At 46.2% G+C, this 17,869-nt stretch overlaps 1 protein-coding gene across 8 annotated transcripts in view; it reads right to left on the reverse strand.

The window, feature by feature from the left end:
- LOC139050864 (uncharacterized) overlaps positions 1–17,869 on the reverse strand; it is a 189,825-nt gene that overhangs the window by 125,736 nt on the left and 46,220 nt on the right. For 2 of the 8 annotated variants that reach the window (XR_011509107.1, XR_011509109.1), the window contains one exon: positions 457–572. The exons of 5 other annotated variants lie outside the window; for them this stretch is intronic. Coding sequence is in view for 1 of the 3 variants with exons in the window: in XM_070527663.1 (XP_070383764.1) it covers positions 13,646–13,714 (69 nt within the window). In the remaining 2 variants the exon portion in view is untranslated. Of the gene's footprint in view, positions 1–456; positions 573–13,645; positions 13,817–17,869 lie in introns of all 8 variants that reach the window. One more of the 8 variants, XM_070527663.1, reaches the window with a different exon arrangement.

The following is a 17,869-nucleotide window of genomic DNA, read 5'->3' on the forward strand; positions in this document are numbered from 1 at the left end:
CAACCCGACACTCTGGCAGTAAAGCGCATATACAGGTGCTAGAAGGAACTCCTGCTGCAAGTACGGGAACCAAAAGGCGTCTGCTTTCTGCAAGGGTTCCTACACTTCATGTGTTTTTCGGTAGGCCTATAGGCACACCATCGAGGCTTTTGCTTGCATACCAGTGAGCGCTGTTATGTTAATTTGGGAAATTAACTGTAGCAGAGGAAGGTTGTATGAAGGATACCTTCACAGAGAGCCGGCATACATTCGCAGTAGAGCATTCACGAATCAGCTAGAAGTGTTGCTTGATAGCATACAGAAGATTCTCGCATATTATCGAATTTTTTTCCCTTTAATATTTCAACATTAGGTCTAGAAACTTGTGACTTGAGACATAGTGAATGGGAGAGTGCGCTACCTTTAACCTGTAAGACGATAGATCACGCTTAGTGAAAGCAATGACGGCATATTTACCTGGTGACATCGTTAGGCCTCCTCCTAATATAATTTTGCAATGGAATTGATAGCCTTCTGCAATCTTGCACGTAAGACACGTTGGTTGCGACCACAGCTCCATATACAGATGTCATCTGAATATGAAAACATTTCAACCTATGTGGGAATGCACTTCTCCAATGTGAAATAAAGTAGGACTTAATAAACCACCCTGGGAAACGCCTCGATGCAGTGTGTGCGGTTACCTTCTTTTGAGGACATGTAGGCTGACTGATCAATGAGGTATTCTGAAATTCAGTCGTACGTACAACCATTAGCTACTACATACCTGAGAGTATATAAGGTACCCTCGAGAGTCATATTGTTGAACGATCCCTTTGTCGAGAAATACGGGGATAGTAATGTTGCGTGCAGCTTTGTTGAGTTTGACGCAGTTAACAAGGCTAATCACATAAACTATGCTGATACGGCCCTTTCTGAAAGCCGACATTTGCGGAGGGTAGGTATCTATGCTCATCAGCACCCAGTCCAGACGCGTCAATACCATCTCCTCCATAAGCTTTCCCACGCAGATGAGAAGAGCTATCGGACGATAAGAGCTTTTGTTTTTGTGAGATTTGCCAGGCTTGAGGACAGGTATGACACGAGCCAATTTCCAGCAAGCTTCAAGGCGGCCGCTTTTTCAGCTGTCATAGAACATGGTAAGAAGTTACATCTTTGCCACGTTGCCTAAACGTGACAACTGACGCGATCAGAGCCAGGAGAATGTCGCCTTGTTCACCAACGCCAACGTGCCAAGCAACTTCACGATCGAAAAAGATTCGTCTGTTCCAATAGTATTCACTGTCACGGGAACATTCTGTGCTGCTCTGAGCAAAGTTGCGAGCGCCGTTGCAGCAGTGATGGTAGAGCAGAAAACCCCCGCCACGTTCAACTCGTTGAAGTTACGGGACAGCGCAACAGAACTGAAATGATTCAGTAAAGTCGCCGGGGTTCTCAGGCAGCACACAATGCTCCATATCCTTGACAGCGGTTTTCATTGAACAAGTTTGGAGGAGAAGTCTCGCCATTGGCCTCCTGTACAGCTTGTCCAGGTGACGTTGAATATGTCCTCGCATTCGCCTAGCGTCGCAAATGTCATCTGCAAACAATGTCCTACGAGCATCTCTCTCACATGGGCGGCGCATATCCCGGAGCCTTTCATACTCAACGTCAGTCATTCAATGTTTAGTGCTGCTTTGTCTTGCTCGACTTAGCGCACCAATTAACTCCTCGAACTTCCATCTTGATAGGCCTGAATCCTCAATTGTAGCACTGTATCTATCATAGTCCGTGCAACGAATCGCCCATCGTTGTGTGGATCGCGTAGGACAGCTTGAAGAGTTGTAGGTTGGTGCATGGTCACTGCCATGACTTTCAATGTCTGCGAACCAGGTCGCCGTAAACATGAGGTGCGAGGAGATCATGGTGACGTCGAGTGCGCTGGATTGGTCTTTCTTGTAGAGGCTTGGTTGTCCGTCGTTAAGAACCGCCAGGTTATTTCGATGTGCTAGATCAAAAAGGCTTCGACCGCGGACTGAAGCTCGGGTGGCGTGATGCGCGTTGAATTCCACAGTTAGTACTGTAAACTCAGTTGTACGAACGTCGGTTTAATGAATATTTCAGACTAACGAACTTTTAAAAAATCCCCGGCAGTATTTCTATGCATTCAATGCAAAAAATTTTCAGTTCAAAGAATTTTTAAATAGCGAGTATTTAAGTTGAGCGAACTGGATCAGTGGACCCAGGCTCATTCTTGTAATCAGTTCAACGAAGTTTTGTGCCCTGCAGCGCTGGCATAGCCGATGCCCACCGCTCCCAAATCGCCCCTCCAACAGCGGCTGTGTGCACTGTGACAGTGAGCTGGTTACCTGTGCTCAACTATCAGATCTGGAAATTGTTTCCAGTATTCGTCCCGGATAAGAGGAGTGCGACGAGGAAGACGCAATGACAAAGGCAGATTCACATCCTGCAATTCTAGCGGAGGCTGTAGGATGCCCTGGAAAGTTGCGAGACTTTGTGTCTCGGCAACAAGCTGTGTCAGATGAGGTGCGCTAAAACATAGACTCTCTGGACAGCTTTGTTACTTCTTACGTTTTAAGAGCACCAGTGCAAATGAAAATTTGATATTTTTCTCAAAATGAGATAGGCAGCGACGTAACCAGGCACGTACCCAGGGGGGGGGGGGCCCGGGGGGGCCCGGGCCCCCCCCGAAATTAGGTGGCATACCCCCCCCCCTCCCCACCCACGCCATCACTCCTCACACATTCCTAAAGCGCCACCAGATCAACATTGAGACTTGACAGCTGTTCATCGGTCAGCATTATGCTGCCTTTTTCACTCCTTTTAGACAGCAGTAGTTATTGGCACCTCTTGTAATGTGGACAGGTTTGTCATGGATTCGGCACCCGCGCGATTAACTCGCGATGCGTTCAGTTGTCACCATCTATTCAACCGTCACGCGCATAGCTGTTGCTTTTGTTAGTTCAACCTTCTTTGTTTAGGCTGATCCTGGGACCAGGAGAGGGATGCGGCTGTTCCTCAGCTGGTCTGTACTCTCATGGAACGAGTTGCGGCCGGAGAAAACGCCAATTGCGTTTAACTTTTCCCTTTGCTTCATTATTTCCTTGAGTTACGGCTCGCCGCGACGCTGGCAGATGCCCGGAACCATATACACGTGATTTGGGTTAGATAAGATGGGAAATAAAATAATGTGAAAGAGCGTCCATCATGAAACCCTGCAATAACCCTTAAACACATAAGCAAGATGACTGTCGTCCGTTAACCGTCTGTTTTTCCCTAACTGTATAGCACTTTTCGTGCAAAATTGGCAACAGGAAACAAAAAATCGCGAAGAGTTGAGAAATTAAGTGATATAGTAAGGGAGAGAGCCAAGGCAAGAACCAAACTGCAAGCAAAAGCGAATAATAAAAAAGTTAAGCGTTGTTTATGAGACTATATATGGATCAACATCTTTTTATTGAAAAGGGAAGTAGAGAAAACGCCGCCGGAAGTGGAGAACAATTACTTGTTTTGAATGACGCTTCTACAGTTATTAGTCGAACCGCCTCACGTAGCCACTTCTCTGCTGTGCTTATGTGGGTGTTTTTCTAACCTTTCGCGGTGAGCGCAGTACGTCTAGAATCGCAGAGTCCTGCGATCTACGCGGTTGTATGGGACTGGCGGCCGCACAGCGTTACGCAATTCGCGGAACTGTCAAAACTGATCAACAAGGCGAAAATAACTGATATTCGAAACTATAACATAAGAAACACTGGAGAAGCCGTAAAAAATGAATGCAGCCTGAAATCAGTAAAAAAGAAACCTGGCATAGGACAAACCATGATGTATGCACTAAAAGATAAAAAGGGGAATATCCTCAGCAATCTCCAAGATATAGTAAAAGCAGCGGAAAAATTCTAAGCTGACCTGTATACAGTACCAAGAGGAGTCGCGATACCTCACTTAGAAACAGTAATGAACAGGATACAGAAACTCCTATTTGACAGAAACCACATTTGAAACCCACAGAAACCCAGAAACCCACATTTGACAGCTTCTCCAGAGTATAAACACCTGGCATTTCCCTGGCATACCGAATCTTGTTACACAAAGATGCTTGAGGTCTGCCTCAACAAATTACGCTGCCGCATTCCCTCCCTAAATTTCAATTTATACAAGTCGGGTTTGGTTCCCTCTCCCCTTTGTTCTTTTTGTGAGAAAGAGGAGACGATACACCACTTTCTTCTATCTTGCCGCCGCTTTTCTGCGTTAGAAAAAAGATTGTTGGAGATACCTTTTCGAAGAATTGGCCTGGACTTGACAGAACCTGTTATTTTTTCGTTCGGGGCGTCCACTTTGGGATTCAGCCACAGGGATGCATGCTTCGCTGTCCAAACATTCCTTACAGAATCTAAACGAATGCCCTGCTGAATTCTATTTTTTTATTACTTTTAAATTAATTATTCCTCATTCAACAGCACCTTCCTGATTTTATTTTAGCCGGTAATTCAACCCTATTCAATACTATTCGCCTAGATATTAGGAAATTTATGCTCTATATTATTTTGAAATAATCCACCCATTTCTTGGCCAATCCCCCATCGTGGGTAGGAGCCACACATGCCACAGGCTACAACAACAACAACAACAGAGGAACAAGAGATCAGGATCGCCAGTCGGCCACTAGATACTTTGAAGGAGCACGTTTACCTAGGCCAATTAATCACAGGCAACCCTGATCATGAGAAGGAAATTCACAGAAGAATAAAAATAGGTTGGATCGCATACGGCAGAGATTGCCAGCTCCTGACTGGAAGCTTACCATTATTATTGAAAAGTAAGGTGTGCAATCAGTGCATTTTGCCAGTGCTGACATATGGGGCAGAGACTTGAGAGCAAGGTAAGGACCGCGCAAAGAGCGATCGAACGAAGATTGCTAGGCATAACGTTAAGAGAGAGAAAGATCGGTTTGGATCAGAGAGCGAACGGGTATAGACGATATTCTAATTGACATCAAGAGGAAAAAATGTAGCTGGGCAGGCCATGTAATGCGCCGGTTAGATAACCGTTGGACCACTATGGTTACAGAATGGTTACCAAGAGAAGGAAAAGGCAATCGAGGACGACAAAAGACTAGACGGAGCGATGAAATTAGGAAATTCGCGGGCGCTAGTTGGAATCGGTTGGCGCAGGACAGGGGTAATTGGAGATCGCATTGCAGGGAGAGGCCTTCGTCCTGCAGTGGACATAAAACAGGCTGATGATGATGATGATGATGATGATGATGATGATTGTGGTGGTGGTGATGATGATGATGGAGGTGGTGGACCCCCCCCCCCCCCCCGAAAAAAAATCCTGGGTACGTGCCTGGACGTAACTGTTACGCACTTCGTATATATTGATGTACACCTGTGTAATTTTTTAACAATAACGCGCGAGCGTCGACGGTAAGGCCTGTCAGCGGCCTTGCAGCGGCGACGGACGGCGGGATGGGCACCTTTATGTGCGGTCGTGCGAGGCGAATTCTAGTTCGAATGTGTACTGCTGCACTGTTCGCTTCAGGAGTGTCCCTCACCGCTGCAAGCCCACTGTCACGTCGTGTGGTCGGCGCTCGCGCGTTATTGTTAAAAAATTGCAAGGGTGTACATAACTCCATAAATTGCATTTCACACTTTCGATTTGATGTCTGCTGTGCCCTCTGCTGTAACATATTCTAGTGAATATTCAGTTTAGTGAACTTTCAGTTAAGTGAACTATTTCCTTGGGTCGCTTGGAGTTCACTCAAGTGAGAGTTCACTGTATGTGTGGTCCAGGTGTTGCATCTAATATGTCCTGTAGCCTATCCATATGAAATGAAATGTAGCCCAAAGTGGTATGTATGCCGCAACATAGAAAGGAAGAAACAAACCGAGCCGGCCAGATGAAAGAATACAATTTGACAATACAAAGATTATCACGGAGCTCTCAGAGTGTGTGAGTGTGTGTGCGCGCACGTGTTTGCGCAAGGCGTGTGGACCTTGCAGAGAAGCAACATCTACGTCAGCGGGGAATCAATCTCGCAAATGAAGCTGAACGCTTGTCTACCGGGCAGAGACCTAGCGATGTAGTTTTGTATTTCAATTGTTTTTCGGTATAATACAAAACTCGAACTTATATGCAAAAAAAACTTGAAATAACGGTGACTGATATGTGTTGACAACTAGAAACATTAGAAACGCACGCCCGATCTTAACAGGAAGGCTGTCCATTGACATGGCTGGCGGAGCTTCAGGCAGAAAGCGGCTCAAACCCACTATCAGTGGCATCATCAAACTAATTGGGTAGGGACTGAAGCGGGACTAGAAAATGGGAAGGGGTGGGAACAAGCAGCAATGCAGAATTAAACTGGATTTGGAAATGTTAAACTGTAATAGATTCCATCTCATGCTTATGGGACGCATCAACTACCCGTAATTATGTGAGCTTAGAGCTCCAAGCAAATACAAGATAATGTTCTTTCTTCTGCCCTCCGTATTATCTGATGCGTATAGCGTTTAGTGCTGTGCTTGTGGCATTTGAAAATTCAAATATGATAAAAACGTGAACAGTTGCACATGATGAACTCAACTGTATGTGTCAGGAAACAGTGCTCCCAAACGTTGATTGCATGCGTTGCGTCTACATGAGTGATCTGGCGGGCATTACTTTCGCGATGCTGAGTTTGGCGTAGTATGTGAAGAAAAACTGCGACGTTTTACGATGCTGTCGTCGTAGCTTGGGATATCGTGTGATCGTTCAAGACGACGACTCGCTGAGTCGTCGCTGAATGCTGACTCCCATGACCTCCAAGATGCTCGTCGACGTTTAACCTTAGCGCTGTAGACTCATGATAATGGGTAACCAACTAGCTGAATCAGCCACCCGGCTAAAGCAAAGGAAGCAAGTCCATGACCTAGTTGTTCTAGTGTCCGTTTCAAAACCGAAAGGATCTTGGTGCGATTGCCCAGCTGTAAAAGATATATGTAAGGGACGTAAGGGATGTAAGGGACGAGTAAATAACCCGGAAAGATTGAAAAAGAAGAAAGAGGTGTTTCTTTTCGTTTTGTTTTTTTTCAGCATAGAGAAAGTGAAAAACAAAACAATTAAAATTTCCATGTACAGTAATACCATTCTCTGCTATGCAGCATACGATTCTAGAAGCAGCGACGACGACGACAAGGATATGTCAGCGCAGTTTTCAAGTCTTTTCATTATTTGCTGTAAGTTCAGCTTTGAAAACGCAGTGCATCAGCCTGATGGCAAGGCCTTTGCACTAATCAGCCGCTGACATGCGTAGCTTCTGGGCTGTTTCAGATACCTTCGCCATTTACCAGATATGAACGAAACTGGGCCGCTATTTTGTAGCGATGCCTTATGCATTATTCTATGCTATTCTTATCATCCACCACACACGGCCGCCCGATCCCGTTGATAATGTGGGCACACCGTCGCTCTGACCACTGGCCAAGCGCGAAAAGTCTGAAAAAGAATAGAATCGGAAAAGGCATCGCTGCAAAATACCGGCCCTGGTCTCGTCTAGGTACAATAAAATTTGAATGTGGAAGCAGCCACGACCGATTCTAGTGATAATGTGTCCAGTGACAGTAACTCCGACACTGAATGATCTTTTTCGAATTTTGCAGATTAGGAACTTTTCGTAGAAGAAAAAGGCGTTCATTCCATTGTCTTCATGTTCTCTGCGTAATTGTCACATGGATCTAATAATAATTCTTTTTTTTTACAGTTAGAATAATAAATATAAGCTAGTTTTAAAGGAATGTCAATTTTTCTCAAAATTTACCAACTTTTCAGGGAAAAGAAACGGAAGGAGATGTTTTTCCCCCTGCTCAAAATTTCCGGCATTTTTGTATCCCTACTCCAGCTAACAGGGTCCTAATCCACAAAGCGTTCCTTTCGTAATGGCTTTTTGCCATTGGCCTGCTGACTTCGCTAATAATATCCTGGACCAGGGTTGACTGAAATTTTCTTCTACGAATAATTCTAATGGAGGTCGTTTTTCTGAATACGATCCCAGCAGTCTAATACACAGAGCTTGCCGTTTGTAAGCGTTGTTTGCCATTGGCCGGCCACCTCAATAATACGTTCAACATTATGATTGGCTGGCATGCTTTTACGAACAGTTTTATACGCAAGAACATTTTTGTGGATACGGGCCCAGATTTAATTTGCAGCGTAAGAGCGTGTACAAGCGTGTGTGGACACATATTTGAGTGAGCTAATTATGTTTACAAGTGTATTGTTCTGCTAGCACCAGCAGCAAAGAAGCGCCGCGTCATGGTTTTTTGGTGACTTCACTTTCTTTTGCTCCACGGGAAGTGTGTCACGGTACAGAGGTTGATCATGGCCATTAATGGCCACGTTTCTGAACGCACAGTTTTATTTGGAAGCTTCGCTACCACTTGTACATATACTATGCTATGGTGGCAGCGTGTACACGTAATTTGCCGATGGATGCCGTATATATTACTACACTATGTCGGAACTAGAGAAAGTAGACGACGCGCTGTAATATGTTTGTAGCGGTTTGCGGGTTTGAATTCGATTGAGAGGTTTAACGTCTGGAAACTGCACATTCTGCTATGAGTGACACAGTAGTAGAGGAGTCCCGATTCATTTTGACCACCTGGGATTCTTTAGTGCACCTAAATTCAAGTGCACGAGCGTTTCTTCATTACGTCCCCATGGAAATTCGGCCACCGCCGCCGCAAATTAGACCTGAGAGTACCTGATCAACAGCATAACATGACCATGCTGAGCCACCACAGCGGGTGTTTTGCTGTTTGTACAATGCGCATAGCGTCTGTGGCGTTTAGTGTGCTGTTAAAAACAGTCGTATTTTGTATCAGGATGGCATCGCGAGCTTTCGTAACGGCATCGCCTGCTGTAGCCCGGTCAAGTTCTTAGATCTGCGTACACGCTCATGTGCTCAATTACCCCGTAACCGACGGCATGTTTCTGTAAACGCTCCTCAACTGGTGTCGTGCACGCTTTTTACCCGTATAGCTCTGTCTGGAATGATGGCCCGCGATTCGCTCTACCACCGCACGTGTCGCCGGCACGGTGGCGGACTGTTGCCGCACGCGTGCCTGTGGCATGGCTGGTCCCGGAAGCGCGTGTTGGCCACCCGAGCGGCCGTCGGCTGCCGGCTGCTCGCCGTCTGACGGGCGCGACCTTGGCCGTGAAACTGCTGCCGGCAGAGTCGGCAGGTGGCGGGCTCGGCGTCCCAGGCGCTAAACGGACACGAGCTGGCGCGTGCCGGACAGGTGGTAGACACGGCGGCAGCTGCTACTCTGTACTACGCCGCCTCCTTCGTACGAACCCTCCGCTCTGGTTGCCTTTATGCGGTTTTGCTGCCGCACGCGGGAAGTACGTGCGCTAGAAGTATTGCTTGTTTTCTTTCTTTCTTTTGTCTCACGCTTACTCATTGCCACTGATAGCTCTACGCCCCTCCTTTTGTCAGGCGGCAGCATTCCACTGTTAGCAGATGTAACAGATACCCGGCCTCACGCTTTTAATGCTCAGGCGGCTTCTGTGTGGTGTGATCGGCAAATAAGATATGAGCTAAAGTTCATAGACGCCAACCGCCAAGATGAAATTCTACGCACATCAATTCCACGCGAGAAAGGCTTGCCGCATCCAAGACGAAGCTTTAGCACGAAGCCCATTCCGATTTCTGGATTCATATGCACGTGCATTAACGAAGAAATGCACTCATCAGACAACCGCTGAACAGATTTTGATTAACTTTCTTGCATTTAAGACAGAGAGGCCAATTATACTGACTATTGGAAGCAGATCTCGGATACAATCCGGAATTCTTTTACGAGAAAAGCCCAAAGTTGTGTCATTTTAATACAATTGAAGCGTGAAGCTTGCAATTCCCTAACTCTACACCAAAAACAAATATGTTTCTCTAAACGGAATCTGTTATTACGTCTGAGCCCAACAAAGGCGATGTTAGGTCACAGCATATATAAAATTACGACATGTTTTTTAACGCGAATTCTAATACAGTTCGACTCACAGATTTATGGTAGGTTTCAGAGCGGTATATATAATTAGGGTAAGTTCAATGTCTCCGGCTTTGAGTTAAAAAAGAAAAGGGCCACCTTTTTTCACTGTTTTTCTAGAGGGACATTTTTTATTTAATTTTCAATGACAACATTCTTCGACTGCAATATCGCCAGTCTCCTTTGGTGTATATTTGTTCACATAAGGGTGCACCGGTCTTTTTCGGAGTTTATTGCAGAAAAATTAGCTTTTCCTTTTTTTTTAATGAATTCCCGAGGTACAAAATGTTAGGGCAGTGTGTAAGGGCCGTCTTTTACAGTTTTTATCGGTGTAAAATTACCGTAGTTATAAAAAGAAAATGTCAACATAGTGGGTTTCGTGTGGTGCCGCATGTATGCAATGCGTCTTCTTTCTAGGCATGCAGAACTTTTGGCGGTTGTCTTAAGTTTGCCCAAGTTAATCCTCTCAGTCGCATCAGTAATTTATTGTCACAGGTCCTCATTCCACACGCAGTGCGCTTACTACGTCCCCGAATCCGGCCCTTTTCAGCACATTTCATATATTAGTTCCGCCTCATGTACCTTTACTAAATTTACTGTTTGAACCAGGCTACCGTTGAAGTGATGTTGACGAAATGGATGATTCGCTTGCAGTTACGCTTCTTTGAATGGTTCGGTGGTCCCGGTGCTTGCGACTACCACTTATGTCACGGCACCAATTTTCCTAGAACCTAGAAGGAGCAAGCCTCCCCCTCGAAGAATTCACAGGTTTTTTTTGCATGTAACAGGCAGCGCTGTAACCAATCCGTCAAATTTCGCTAACCATACCGCGCTGTCGTATGACATCGCTAATTTTTACTTGCACAGGTCGCAAGATGGAGCCGATAGATTCTTTAATTTTTATTCTAACGGTGTTTTTTCTGGAGGCTCCACTTCGTAACCTTGAGCTCATTGTCATCATCATCGCTTGCAGGTTCTTGTCGGGCAGCTCGGTAAATGTGCACGATGGTACACGGTTTCAACGCAAAGAGCACAACTAAAGAAAAAAAAAACAAGCTCAACGTTGGCTTCGAAGCCAGTGGTTGTCGTGAGGGAGGTAGGTCGACGGGCTCGTACGCATCGCATCGCATCACAAGCCGCATTTTTGCTACTGCTGTGGCAAGCGCGCCTTGAGCCGCACTTCTCAGGGTGCGCAATCACTTGCCGTGGACCGCACGGCTCGGGATGGGCTGCCGATATACTAGCGTCACTCAACATCTCTAGATCCAAAGCTGCAGAGCAACATTCGCGGTGACATGGCTAAACAGCGAGCATCGGAGGGCGTACGCGTGCGCATAACATTAACGCATTAGCCACAAGGTGAATCGATGCATAATCTTGGAAGCCTATAATGAGCGTGCTTTTGCGACGCCTATTCATCGCCCAAAGCTCTTGCCGTTCTTCTCCTACAAACGAGTGCATGCGGCTTCGTGGTGCGGCAAGGCTGCCGTTTGTTCAGAGGCGAACAGCTGTAAAGCAGCAGCGTGGTTCTGCCGAGGTCCTCGAGTGCGTCTGGGTCCGGTCATGGCGGCAGCGGCCAGCAAAAACAAGCCGCGGCCGCGCCGCAAGAGAAACAAACGGCGGCGGCCCCCGCAGCTGTGCGCGCGCCGCGACGGCCAGCTGCGGCCGCATCTGTCCTCCGCGCCTTCGGTCCGCTACGAGCTGATACTGTAGCCGAAGGCTTGGCGCTGCACAAGCAAACAACGATGCCAAAGGCGCCGAGCGGAAGACCGCAGCTGAACTGACCCTGGGACGAGAGCCGTGGCTGCAACGAGCGGCCGCACTCGCGGGGGTGGAGGGACGATTCGGGCGCCGCTTGCTTTAGGACAGGTGCGCGCGGGCCGAGCCGGTGAAAGCCGCCTGCCACCGGCATGACGTAATGTGGCGGGCTATGAGAATGACGAGACGACGAGCACTCGTTGGCATTCTAACCTCGTGCTGGCGCAGCGAGGAAAGTAATTCAAAGAAAGAAAAATGCGCGAATGTAACGAGAGAGAAACGGCGTCGTCAACGGCCGGTTAAAGTGAACCTTTTTCGAGTGATTCCCGGGGATCTCCAAGTCTGACGGTCGATTCATGCAGATTCATGTGATCCAGAAAATGTTTTTTGGTGGTCTTACTCGCCTACTTTCGCAGGCCAACTGTGCCAGTCGTGAATAGCTGTCGTTAGGAGCGAATTGGCGGTGGTTCGCCCGCTGTTGACACAGCATTCGCAGTATTCTCATCGGTGATGCCCAAGTGATGAGCATGAGGTGTGCCCCACTGCCGCTTACGGCTACTGTTTCGCGACACTCTTCAGTTTCGGTTTCTCCGCCTCGATCTAAAGGTCACAAATGGGTGGCTCTTTCGTGCACGCTGAAGTGAACGCCAAGTGCGCTTCAGGAGCGAGTCTCCTATATACAAGCGCGAGAACCAATTTAAGAGGCACCTCAATGGCACCTCTTAAATGCGCCCAGATTTAACAAAAATAATAAAAACAGAAGATTGTGTAGAATCCGTGGCGTATGGAATGAAAATTAAAAGAAAACAATCACAAGACGGTTGTGCGGAACACGGTTCTGTGTTGTACGTAATATGAATGTTTAAGCGTCAGTTTTGCTGGTGGAGACTACACTCTAAAAAATTCCACGCTTAATCTCGCGATAAGCTTCAAGTTTAAGGGTGACGCACATGTAAATGAACCGCGGATGACGTTTCAAGCAGCACGTGACCGAAAATAAGCGTGACATTCCTTCATGTAAGCGTAAGGACAAGACTGCCTGCCATGGTTCTGTCTTGTGCGAGCATGAGCGCGCACAAGAGAGAACGCTCGCGTGGGAACTTTCCATCACGCTTATAGATATCCAAATACGGGATCCGTGATATATCACGTGATCTGCGCGCTGTGTGGGCGTGGGAGAGTAACGCTCTGCGTCTTCTCACTGCCCTGCGGGGAAGGCGAAACTTTTCTTGAGGAGACTGAAGGAGACCGCGGTGTTTTGAAGACTGCGCTCGGCCATATTTGGTGTTGATTTTTCGGCTCACTGCCACGATCGACGCTCGTTCACTGCAGCACAGAGCTTCCGGTCTAATTGTCAGAGTTGGCGTGTATCGCCATGTTCACTTCTACAGACATTTATGGCGTACAACGCGGGTGGTGTATGCATACATTGTGCACGTTGCAAAGTTTACGAAAGAGAATCCACCGCGTGCTGACGGCTCCAGAGCAGCATTTTCATATGGATAAAGTTTATGTCGCGGTCCCTCGCCTGCTATTCATGGACGATTGAAATACAGAGGTACAAACATTAGTTATGGTTCGCTTTTTTTAAACAGCGGCTAACTGCAAATTTTCATGATTTCGGGCATGTGCTTGTATGATGTGTGGGGCAAAATTTGCCGTAATGTTAGATTTATTGGAAAGCGAGAACCTTTTACGCGAGCAGTAGCGTTGATCGAAATAGAGAGCAGTCAGTCTCGTGCTTTTTTAACAAGTTTTAACACCGGGCTGTTGAATTCCTCTGAATTGTTCAGTTTATTGTGCTGAAGTACAAAGCTCCTACTGTTTCTGTTGTTTTTATTTTATATTCTCCAGCTTACCGTTCTCTCGGTTCCCACTGCCATTTCGCCTCGGGCAAGGGTGCTGAGCTGGGAGTTGCAACTCTGCATTTTGTACCATGCTTCTTCTCATGATTTAGAACTCTGCTAGTGGCGCATCAATGTGGTATGCCGTGTAGTTGCCACGTATGCCGCTCATTAGTATACCATTACCTATAAAGTGAAAATTCATAACTCTGTTACGTATTTGTAGACTGGCAATAATCTGCATCTCCGCAACGCTGCACGCGAGCTTGTAACCACAGGTGATACTTAATTTGCAACCTCAATTGCACTCTGAATTAGGATATCTATGCAGTGTAGCTCCGCCTATTTTACATTTTATTCCTTGAAAGAGAGGCAGTGTGACTGTTCAATGAACATGAATATACTCTGCCCGTTGCAGCTCTTGATTTCCAGCTGCAAGCCCGTCTATGTCCGCAGGGAGAGTTCAGGTGTGATAGGTTCACGTAGAATGTCATTATTATCAAAATTTCCATCGTCATTGGGTTGGGAATTAAACGTAACTACGTTTTTCTAGCTCAATATTGCTTAGACATTAAAGGTTTTATCGAAAGCGTTGCCAGTTGTGTTCAAATTTTTAAACTTTATTTTTATGAAGAGCATGATGGAATAAAGTCATTGCAGCTATGCGTCTTATACATAAATGCGTGTTGGACATTGTTGTTTTTTTACGTCACATTTCAAAGCGAATAAAGGTTTAGAAGTAGGGTTGATGGAAATGAACAAAAATTGAGAAATCTCCATCTGATCTCATCAAAAATAGTGAAATTTTCTGAGACTTCATACATCGCTTTAAAAGCGTGCTTGCGACCTAGAATTGCAATCCATGCTCTCATTACTGTGGTGATTTGACCCTCTTTTCCATATCGCCTACTTCTAAAAACTTCCAGACCGCAACATATTAAGGGCAGTCAGTGGGATAAATGTCAGAAGCGCAATCAGTGTTAAAGCAGTGAAAAAGCAAGCCGTTTTCGTTACCCCATTTAGTCTAAAAGAAGCACGTTTTCACCACTAAAGTGTTATACTTTGGGTATTAAGACATTTTTCTTTTTTTTTTCAGATAGCGAAGTGACTTTATAAGGCCATGCATTGTCTGGGGGAAACAAGGCTCCTTATCTGCGTCTGTGAACAGGAATGCACTGATATCAGTGATGACACATCCCTAGAAATGGCACTAGTGATGTGCCTATGCCTTTATTGTAGATGATATGTAACTTATCGGGCAGCATATGGCCAATTTTGTGCAACCAAGTGAAAGCGAAGAACAAGCAAATAAATATCATGGGTACAAACAAGATCAAAGGACTTGTTCACTGCGTTGCGCATTTAAATCAAGCTATAAGCACATACGCTTTCTCAGCGATCTGAAAAAGCTTTAATTCTATAAGTGTTGTTTTTAAGCCTCAACGTTTCATTGTATCATATATTCCGGGAATGAATATCATGAATAAATGATTTGCCTCAGGAAGAAATATGTGTGTGATGCTTTTTTCGCCGCTGCCTAGAATATTCGTCTTTCTTAAAGAAAGACGAATATTCGACGAATAAAGACGAAAGGATGTTTTATAGCGTTCTGGTTTAACTACTACGTTCCTCTCGCATGCTCCAGGGGTCGACGACTTTCTAAGCGTATACTGCCGCAGCCAGGCGTTCAGCAGCGCACCGAGTGAGCCACCGCCATCGGTGCTCCTGTCAAATGATAAACACGAAGTCAAATAGTAAACACGCCGTAACCATATGGTTAACGCGACGCGGCGGCAAACGTTTGCGCTACCACCGACTCAGGAAGGGAAGGGTGAGGCGTGACTGCGCCGCGGCATAGCTTCCACGATACTGCGGGCGCAATCGGTGGGTTCCGCCGCCTATGATGCCCAAAGGCAACACCATCTGGGGTTGTTGCAAGGAACCGAGCTTTTGCGTTACGGGACCGAACTCTCCTCTCTCGTTGGTGGAAGCGCACGCGTCATCACTTACGCCTGCACCAATGGAAGCACCTTCTACTCGCACAGACTTCCAATTCTCTCGGCGCGGGGCTGAGGAACGAGCTGAGAAAACCTGACGCTCTGAAATATAGCAAGGCTTCGGTAACGTTTAATTTATCCCGCAACATTTCTAACGTAACGCCCTTCACACTTATGTTCACGCTTTCAGCCGCTGTCATAGCTATTTAACGATTTACCAAAAATAACTTGTTACCAGCCCAACTCCTACAGCCTATTACCGCGTGATTTCCCGCTTTCACAAACAGGATGCTCCGAAAAAGACGAAACACGTGCGGACGCCCATTATCATTGCAAACACATGAAAGTATTTCCCCTGGTTACATCTGCTCGCAGCTCTTAACTTGATCAAATCGGTGGCTTTAAGACATCTATTTTAGTCAGGCAGTAAATTCATGCAGACTTCCTGGCTCCACATCTTGAACTCACTGACCCCTATAGAGCGACAGTTCCAAGGTGATGCTTCGGAAAAGTGTTTTTAGGCACTGCACTCGACATCAGGCTGAAAATTCGGACACCTCAAAGGGTGAGAGAGAAGATGAAGGAAAGCCATGGGTGTTTGCCAGAGGTGGATGCGCTTTGCTACCCGGCAATGGGGAAAATGAAACGGGAATATAAAGGGAAGCAAAAGAAAAAGAGATGAACGCAAATTGGGCACAGCGAATATGTAGCTCAGGGCCTCATCGTGGACCACGGTCCAGTCGATCAAGCGCTGTACACAAAGCCCTTGCCTCTCGGCCCTGTCAAATGGGTAGACGCAAATAATGTTGACGCTTCTCCATCTCCTTTATGTAGAGCTGTTGGTGGAGGATAGAAAAAAGTTGGTTGTCTTCCAGTCGCCTTGGTAAAAGAATGTGGTGTCGGAGGACGCGGGGAAGATGGATTTCTGCCTGTTCTATTTATTTAGCAGTGTTGACGGAGGATCCATTGTGCTTGCTACTGGAAATTCGCGTCACTGCAACAACCTACTGATACAGGTTTTGCGTACGGTGCGGGACGACGGAGAGAGCTTGGAAATCTGGGGCGGCTTCCACAAAGTTCTTTTTTTTGCGTAAGCGCTTTTGTTAACCGACCTCTTTGGCTAATAATATATCCGAAAGAGCGATCGGCCGACACCTGCCCTTACGAACAGTTCTAGGCATAAAAATTCGGCAGACACACTTCGGACTGCTTACGTGTGGGAATGCGAAAGCATTATAGTCGCTTTGGTGAAATTTCTTTTTGCTGCGCGTTCCTTGTCCGCAAAAGCTCTCGCCTGCGTTTTAACAGCGCCTCGGTGGGGCCAAATGGAAACGCGCCAAGCGTCTCAACGCGCTCGCTTGCCCGCGACGAGTTCATAGCTCGAAGGAACGCTCAGCGGCATTCAGTTGGGCATCAGTGTTTTTTCTTAATTTTATGCACTCATTTTTTGCACTCATGACATGGCGCCACCTCCTATCCTGTACCCCTTGGCTGCGTCGTCGCACGTGCCCAACGACGCACGCTCTAGGCAAAAATTTAGTCAACCAGAACCGTGGAGCCGCCGGCGCCTTTTTTTTTTTTGTAGTTGTAAAAAGAGTGTAGAGACTGCTTTTGCAATTACAGAAGACTCTTGTGCGGCTTCTGGTACAAGCGTTAACTCTGAAGAAAGTTCAGGTATTTGGTTTGGATTATGGGCCACAATGCCGTCATATTACGCAGGCATTAAATGGGAAAAATATCTACGTCATTTAGGCGTACCTCTCTCACAGTATTGAAATAGCAACACACATCGGTCGGGAGAAGTTGGAAAAATTTAACGCAAAGTGGATTCATGGCGAGGGCGGAATTTGTCAATGTGCAGTCGTGCTGAAGTGTGCAACGTGTTCTTAGCTTCCCGTCTTATGTATGTGCTGCAAGTACTGCCCTGCTCACGACTTCGCAGTCAGGCACTGCATCGCGTATTTGCAACATTCATTTGGAGTTCGAGTTGTGAATTGATGCGGCACGACAATCTGTTCCTCCCCCTTGAACATGGTGGTCTGGGATTGGTCCACCTCTTCGTCAAACAAATTTATTTATTTATTTATTTATTTATTTATTTATTTATTTATTTATTTATTTATTTATTTATTTATTTATTTATTTATCATACCCTCAGGACCATTACGGCATTATAGAGGGGAATGGTTATAAGCAAAACGGGTAAATTCAAGAAACAGGAGTTACTAGTGCAGCAAAGTAT

The sequence above is a fragment of the Dermacentor albipictus genome, chromosome 1 (genome assembly GCF_038994185.2).
Source record: "Dermacentor albipictus isolate Rhodes 1998 colony chromosome 1, USDA_Dalb.pri_finalv2, whole genome shotgun sequence".
Classification (NCBI taxonomy): domain Eukaryota; kingdom Metazoa; phylum Arthropoda; class Arachnida; order Ixodida; family Ixodidae; genus Dermacentor; species Dermacentor albipictus.